Source organism: Myotis lucifugus, unplaced genomic scaffold (genome assembly GCF_000147115.1).
Source record: "Myotis lucifugus unplaced genomic scaffold, Myoluc2.0 scaffold_82, whole genome shotgun sequence".
In the NCBI taxonomy this organism is placed as follows: Eukaryota; Metazoa; Chordata; class Mammalia; order Chiroptera; family Vespertilionidae; genus Myotis; species Myotis lucifugus.
Genome location: NW_005871130.1, coordinates 2,707,915 through 2,716,827, shown reverse-complemented (window position 1 = coordinate 2,716,827; position 8,913 = coordinate 2,707,915). Strand labels below are relative to the sequence as shown.

Here is an 8,913-nt window from a genome sequence, read left to right as displayed (position 1 = left end):
TACTTAAGCCAGCTTAGAATAAACAGTTCATAAGCATACTAATACACAATAGAAAATGTCTAGAATCTTTTCATGAACCCAGAGGTGACAGATTTAGAAAATGCCCTTATTCTCTCCTGATTAGGTAATTCTACTCAACTATTTAACTCTATACACAAGATTCAAGACGAGACGTAAGAAAATCAATCAGAAAATACCATAATCCATAAATCATGCATACCAGGGTTTTGTGAATTATGGCATACAAAGTTAGGTGTATTTCCTAGGTTTACTGAATTGACTAGTTTTCTACTAACTCTTTTTTATTTAGTAACCAGTAATGAAAAACAATAACTCAGGTTGATCAATTTTACCCCTCTTATCCTAATGAAAAGATAATAAAGTCTTCACTTTTTTAGGCACTTTTCTCTATTATACCAATGTGTTTAACTTTTAACCGCTCAAGTGTAATAAATTATCAACACATAAAAAACTGGGAAAAATAAAAAAATTTTAAAACAGCAGTTTAATATGAGAAAAGTGAAAGAGAGAGATACAAATAAGAGAGACTGAATAACATATTATTAAAGTAAAACACTGTACAAGCAATTTTTTAAAAGAACATAAATTTGAGCAAAAGCAGGAAATAAGAGTGGCTAGGGGCTGAAAGGAGATAAGCTGCAGCTATTACATGGTAGTGAAAACAACCTAGAGAGAAAAAATAAGTACAAATAAAAGACAGCAACCAAAATAACAAATATTAGAAAAAGCAGAGACATAAGGAAAATGGAAGTTAAAGGAAGAAAACAGTGGTCTACCATTACTACTCCATAACTTAAGTCCACTACTAAAAATACTCTTAATCTCAAGTTTATCATCTGTACAGTGGGGATAAGAAACATGAGATAAACAATCTCAGGAAACTATAGAGATCAACAAATAAATATTACTTAAGGCATCCACTAAACCACAGCACTCCATAAATACTATTTATTAGAGTATTATACATACTATTATATGTACACACAGAGAGACACTATTAAATAAATTTAAGTAAATTTAACAAAACACGGTATCTATAACGACTTTTTGAGCCACTGAGATTTTCAAGTTCTTGAATACTGAAAATAAACAAAGTTAAAGATCATGGATTTAGTAAAAATATGTGTTTAACCTGTTTTTAAACATATGTCCCCCCCAAAAAAATTTTAACTTATGTATAGGAATGCTTTCCATTACTTGCTATTTTCTCCCCCACTAAACCCCTCTATCAGACCCATAGCCATTTCCATGTTAGCTATCCATCAAGTATATATAAATACATCTGTATTCTATAAAAGTCCTCAAGTTCGCACTCAGATATAAGAAACACATTAAGAAGGTGTATTATTCAAAAACTGTTCCTCCTAAAAGTAAAAGTAAAACAAAAGGCTTGTAAATAAAGTTGTCTATAACATGTTCTTAAAACAGGAGTTCAAAGCAATACATTTTTTTAATTTTTACCATGCTATGAGCATGTAAACCACATGGGTAAACAAAACTTAAATCCCAAGTTCTGAATCCAGCTACCCAGTAGGAATTAGACTGCGAAGACATTCAGCTTCTCTTTCAAACTAACTTAAATCCATGACAGATTGTAGCTAAGATTTGCTGAGAAGGGATAAGAGATTATCTTAAAATTCAGCTTAAAGATTCGAAGAAAATCAGTGTAGATTTTAAAAACTGAAATGAAAGTTTAAAAGGTAGCTTTTGTTAAGAGAATAGCTAATACACAATCTTAAACTAAGCCTCAGAAAAAAATATCAGCTATATATTTGATGAGCGTCGTCAAGGTTCAAATAAAAGACACATAAAGATATGATAAAGAACTCAATCACAAATAATCTGAAACATTAATACTGAGCTCGAGTCAACAAAATCCACTATTATTTCCATAAATTTCACCATAAAATACTAGGTTTTGTTTTGTGTGGTTTTTTCCAAGAAAACCAACAGGTTAATAAAAATAATAATAATAAATATATTGCCTGCCCCACTATTTTTATATAGTATCATGCAATCAAAATTATTTGAAAACATTTTTTTCTGTCAACTAAAATAATGAAGAGGTTATTAATAAAGTTATAAAAAAACATACACTAAGACACTAATTACTGCAGAAAAGAAAACACAGTGCAGGACCTTCTGTTTGTGACAAAATTATACCGTTAATGTTCCTGAAAGATCACTTCACCTTTTAAAGCATGATTTTTTTTTAAAGTAAAATTTATAGCAATTAAAGCTAATGAAGAAATGCAGCATGAGTTGCTTATGTTCAGGAACTAATAGGTCCACGGAGCAGCTCTAAGATTATTTAGCCATCAATGATAATGAATTGACATTGTCAGTGATGTTAATGTACCAATGCTCTCTACTGCCACTAATCTGGTAGCCAACTCTTACATTTTTTTTATATTTTCCACTTTAATGTTTAACTTACATACTGCCCTATCCCTTTGAAACACATGAACAACTTATGAGACACTAACATTGAAGGGTATTTAACTCACTATTTTCTACTTCAACAACATAGATCAATAGGCATTTTTTAGTTTACTTCAATTCTTCAGAATGATTAGCAGCATTGTGAAAACATACTGTAAAATTATTATGTAACTTTTAAATTAAATTTCATTTCTAAAATAAATAAGAGATCTATCATTTCATGGTCAAATACAATTCAATGACTACCATAATTCTAAGAGATACAATTTTGGAATCTAGATCGCTTTTCCTACGCACACACATACATGTAGAACTCTACGATAGCAGTATAAAACTCAATATATCTACATGCATTTTCAATTCTTTATCTTGGGCATCAAATCTATAAATCACTAGTGCAACATTTCAGTTGTATGTGGTAAGCATTGAGCTAAGCAAAGTGTGCATTATTCAAATTATACAAGCAAAGCCAATCAATCATGTATCGTTTTTGATGCTACATGTGTTAAAAACTGTTCTCTAAAAAAGTTTCTTCTTCCTTTTCCAGGGTCTTAGTAACCCTAATAAAAATGATGGAATTAGATTTCTAATAACAGTAGTATGCAAAAATTGTTTGTTTTGTGGAAATGAATGAGGAAGAAACTGCTTATGGTCATCTAACAGCAAATTTTCGTTGAAGTCAGGGCCTTCCTCTTTCCTATAACTCATATGGTAAAAACAATAAATGAGATATCTTTTTTAATTTCAAGACCTAGAGCAATTAAAATGAACCATTTGGCGCTCGACCCTTGCAGCTAAAATCAGTAGCAACAAAACTCATTCTGCACTGATCTTCAGGGGGCTTTAGGGCAAAGGTTCGTCTTCATTTACTTTAGCTGCAAGTCACTGAACCATCAATTCTGTCCATGAATAAATCACAGACCATGGTTAATAAAAGTGCTTGCAAAGTCATTTTTAAAGTTATCTTAAGAGTCAAAAAATGCAATGACATCTTGGGATGAAGTGTAGTATCCAAGAAAAACCAGGTATTTATGACTTAAAAGTCATTTATATTTACACAATAGTGCCAACCAGAGGAATTTTCAAATAAAAAAATAACCCTAATACAACATGAGCACATTGCATAATTTAATTGAACCTAAATTATTTTGTGAATTAGACATAAGAATTGCAGGTTTCTGAGGTTTCACATAGAAAGTGTTTTTATGTGATACACTTATTAATTCATTTCTCTGGCATAATAACATTAAAATATATCTTTAATCAGAAGTAGGGTATTAAGATCCAGCTCTGAATGTCCTATGACATACCATAGACACCATGGTATGTCATGGCATTTTAAAACTTTTTACAACATCTCAGTGCTTCCTATTAAATGTAACACATTTGAGTGACAACTAAAGATTGTGAATGATTCATCAGAAGAAAAACCCATTGACTAAAAAAAGGAAAACAAGTTTTGAAATAAAGTTACATGAAAACATACATTATACACTGTTTTTTAAAGGTTCGTCCCTGCAATAATAGTAACCAGTTGTCCAAAATTAGGTCCTTTTCTGCTTTTTTTCCTTATAGAATATGTCCAATGGATCCAAAGAGCCACTAATGTGATTAAAATTAAAGCAGCAAAGCAAAAGTAAAAAAACATACATATACACTCCTAAAGCTATATTATGTATTTTTTATGTCTTTAAATGGAATTTCCAGTTCTCTCTGCCAATGTGAATGAACATCCTATAATTTAGTCAATTTACAGATTACAGGTTCAAATTGACCTTGTAGCCCATAAAATTGCTCATCTTCAGTACAGGATTAGAAGTGGAGAAGAATGTCATAACTGTATTTAAGGAATTTATCATAACAATGGGAAGGGGGATATGCATGCGTAATTTTAGCCCCTCTTACTCTTATCAGTTCTGAATTCTGAAACAATGGATATCCTGCACATGCTTCCTGGTTCACACAGTGGAAACGGTTTCAATTTACTCACCCACACACATGACACTTGTATTCCCTCATCCCAAGGTGCCTTTTGACATGGTTTCTGGCATCGCCAAGCTGAGCTGTTGCGAAATGGCAGATCTTGCACTTGAATGGTTTTGATCCTAAGTAAATTTAACATAAAATATTATTTGAATTTGAATAATACTGTACTGATACTTTAAAAAGAGGCTTAGACCTTAAATCATACTTTTAATCTAATTATAAATTTCTGTCCCGAAAATGGAGCACTTGCATTCCTTTCTAACTTGAAATGACCTGCATTCCATAATTATTCCACCAAGGAGACTTGAATGCTTCAATGAGTGTCCCTAATTTTCAATAATATTTCTAAGATTTAAAGTCAAAAGTGACCCAGGTGACTAGTATCAAGTAGATGAGATGAGATAAATAATTTTAAATATTTTCCTTACAATTCACAAAAGTATCTTTTACAGTCACTCCACATTTAAAATGTGACATTTTAAAAACATAAATGCATACGGAGTAGCTGATATTTTCAAATATATTTGTCATCAAGTAAATAAACTTCTGCAGCTTTGAATTTATTCATATTAATAATGGTATTTTAGATATTTTTTACATTTATTCCCAAAGAGTCACTATATTACTATTTTAACAGCATAGAATTTAAGAATATGCAATGGATAAATTATTTGCTTTTATGGTCATTTTATAGTCAAAAATCTGTACTGATTCTGCAAACCAAAAGAACTGACATGTTAGTTATTATTAATTTCAAGAGCAAATATTTCAACATAAAAACATAGTACCAACAATTTATTTCATAAAGAAATAAAATTAATCTATACTCAATGAGAACACAAAACTATTTCATAGTCAACAAACTTAGTGTCAGTAGCAGACTATACCCAATGTAGTTACAGATAATCAGTATCCACATTAATGAGAAGCTACACTTTTTAAGGTGCAACATATATACACCATTTTCTGATTTTCTAGCCACTAAATCTTCAAATAAATGAAAATCACAAAAATCACTGTTTAAAGTCAGTGCAATATGTTTCCAGATTTTTCAGATCATGTTGAGTCCCTATTTGGTGAAACACCTCTTCTAACATGATCAGACAGAATATGAAATATGTGAACTTGAATAAATATACAAAAAGGCTCAAACAAAAAAAATGCAATAAATCAAATTTGATCAATGAACCTTTGTGCAGTGCCCTTGGAAAAAAATCCTCCAAGAATACTTTGTTGAAATTGAAGCACTCAGTAAAAAATTTTAGAGTCTTAAATTTCAATTTAATTCCCAAAAGCTGACAAAAAAAGTGAAGCATTTAATTTTAATCTTCTAACAGAAATAAAAAAGTCAACAGTAGTACTAGCACGGGCAGACAAGGTTGAATATTTCACAGTTCAATGACAATGAAGCCAGATCTCTCAATACTTCCATTTCTGCCATTAGAAGTAGATGTAAAATATATTTAACACCTGAATGGTTATATCTAGTCAGCTTTATGTGTAAATGTCAAAAGCAGGTTGAGACTGAAGCTTACAACAATCACATTCTATCAATCACATTAGAAACTACAGTTTATTTAAATGATTCTGATAAAAGTAAGCCTATCACCACTTTGAAACACTTCATCTCAACAGAGAACTCTATAAAGGGACTTATAAAAGACATAAGTGAAAAGAACCAATTTACCTGTACTTTGGATTAAAATGCATTCAAGATAATAGGTAATTATGAAATTATTAATTTAACAATAACACCAGGACTTCAAACAAAGAGAATAAAGCTCCCTCAACATTTGTATTACAATATAGTAAAAGGATTTAAAATACCTATCTTGTGGATTTAAGCTTTAGTCTTGCTCATCCTGCACTGACATTGTGATGAGCTCCTCCCTGTGTGAACACATGTGCCACAAAGGGCCAGATACAGACCTTCAGTGCTTTCAATGGACTGTACATGGCTCCTTGGCAAGACACTCTAGCTCCTTCAGGTCTCAGTGATTACTGCTAGTGTGTTGACAACACATGAATGAGTTACTGTGTTGACAGCTTTCATGCAGAAATCATGAAGGCTCTGAGTATTTTTCATATCTTATATCCCAAGTAGACTGTGTTAACATCTTTCTGTGCCATTAAAATCCAAACACTAGGGGACCAGAGGTACTACTTTCCTTAACATCAGTCATTGCTGACTGTTATGCAAACATGAATGTGACATTAAAATTAAAAAATTAATAAAACTTTAGGTCTTAAAGAATCAAGTCAGACGTATACACCCAGCATCTAATGCCTGTTAACACTTGGGTTGCGGGAAACGAGTTAAGTCGGCTCGCGTGAATTGCGCGTACTCCGCGGGAGCCGTCTTAAACTCGGTTCATATAGATTTGCGGTGGAGTGCGGGAAACGTGTAAACTCGGGCCGATTGTAACTGCGTATTACCAAATATTTCATTTCAATCGAACCCATACTTCAAAAGATATAGGCATTTTAACGCGCCATCTTATATTTTGGCGGGAAATTCACCCGACACCGTAGTGTTTAACTCTAGCCCAGTGATGGCGAACCTATGACACGCGTGTCAGAGGTGACACGCGAACTCATTTTTTTGGTTGATTTTTCTTTGTTAAATGGCATTTAAATACATAAAATAAATATCAAAAATATAAATCTTTGTTTTACTATGGTTGCAAATATCAAAAAATTTCTATATGTGACACAGCACCAGAGTTAAGTTAGGGTTTTTCAAAATGCTGACACGCCGAGCTCAAAAGGTTCGCCATCACTGCTCTAGCCTGAATGCTACAATCCTCCCTACACACTGGTACTTCATTCACGCAACTGTCCATCTACTTATTCACTTCTCCAACAGTAATGTTGAGAGCCAGCTGTGTGCAGGGCACAGAGATGAAGCAGTGAACAGAAGAATCACACCCATGCTCTCACTCTGCTTACCTCCTACAGACCAACTCTCCTGAACCATCTCTTCTTAAGCCAATTCAACCTCTAAAAACCATCACATAATTAGTTACAGACACCACCAGCCCTGGCTTGGGAATTTTTCAGTGAAATCATACAACTCCCTGGTTCCCCACATGTGAACACTTCTAGACAGCATGAGTGACCAGTACAGCATGAGTGACCAGTACACTCGAACAAAATGAAGGCTTGCAGTATTCTAGCTTAAAGACACCTTCCCTGTTACAGGAAATTAAAGCAGAGAAGAGGACCAGGGTTTTGTACCACTCATGTAATGGGAAAGGAGACCCTGCTCTTTCTGCTCATGCGGTGTCAGACAGCAAACACCCTGGAAGCTCTGCAACGCTTTTCCCCTATAATTCTGGATGACCAACTCATTTATTTCTTATAGTGCTGCTTTCATCGTACTGAGGATGGGAAGGAAAGGTTACATAAAACATATAGTAAATCACAAAGTATAAAAACAAGGATTGGAAGAGTAAGCCCTTTTCCAGTTAACCATTAATAACAGTCCCTGCATTACTATTTCATGGACATAAGCAACAGATCAGAAAAGCAATTCATTCTAAGAGGCGCCAAGAAAAAAACTTGGGAGTGAAAACCTGGAGAGCAACTTCCCCAAAAAATGCCTTGCAAGACTGAAATGGCAGACGGGCATTGTGTCCTCAGGATCGCGCCTTTGTTGTGCTTCAGAACACAACAAAAATGTGCTTGCTGATAAGCCCAACACAAAATGTTAAAAAGTATGCTAACTTTTACTAAATGTTACAATCAATGATGTAACTTATATAAGTAGGGTTACTTTGTCACATATTGATAGTTACCTCACTTTCACATCCACATTAACTTGATTTTAAATGCAATTAATACATATAGTCAAGGAAGACTAATGGACTACATTCTGCACTTAACCTGGTGGACATTTTCAAATGGCACAAGTGACCAGTGCAAACCTATTTTGCATTGTAAACGACTAAATAAATCTTAATGGATTAAGAATGATCAGCTATCAACACACAAGGGAAATTAAGTGCTGAAATGCCTACATTGATTATTTTAAATTATTAGCCTTACTCTGTTCTTGAATTTGTATGCTTTTAGTGAGCTTTAACACATTTACAAGACTTATTGACTATAATTACAAGAGAATTCAAGTAATGGACACATCAATTATAAGCAACATGTCTTGACCAGACAGTTGCATAAAGAATTCTAAAAAGAGCTCCATTAGCATTTTCCTCTTAGTTTTATTCAGTTTTATCTGCCTTAAGAGGGCATATTAAGAAAGTACATCTTTTCTGTGCACGTGAACAAGCCCAATTTCTAAAACTGTATCATTTCAGAAAGTAAGCTGTAATACAGCATGCACAGAGGTATTAATAATGCCAACAAACCACCATCAGGACTCCGCTGCACTGGGAATAGCTGGAATCAAGAGTACAATGCTGATATTCACCTAGAACCTAGATCAACCTTATGCAGGTTTCCCTG

The 8,913-nt window shown here is 33.3% G+C and overlaps 1 protein-coding gene across 1 annotated transcript in view; it reads right to left on the bottom strand.

The window, feature by feature from the left end:
- The window catches only part of ZNF407 (zinc finger protein 407), a 385,654-nt gene that overhangs the window by 350,579 nt on the left and 26,162 nt on the right, over nucleotides 1-8,913 (bottom strand). Inside the window, exon 3 of the mRNA XM_006090793.3 lies at nucleotides 4,454-4,568. Coding sequence (XP_006090855.1) covers nucleotides 4,454-4,568 — 115 coding nt within the window. The remainder of the gene's footprint in view (nucleotides 1-4,453; nucleotides 4,569-8,913) is intronic.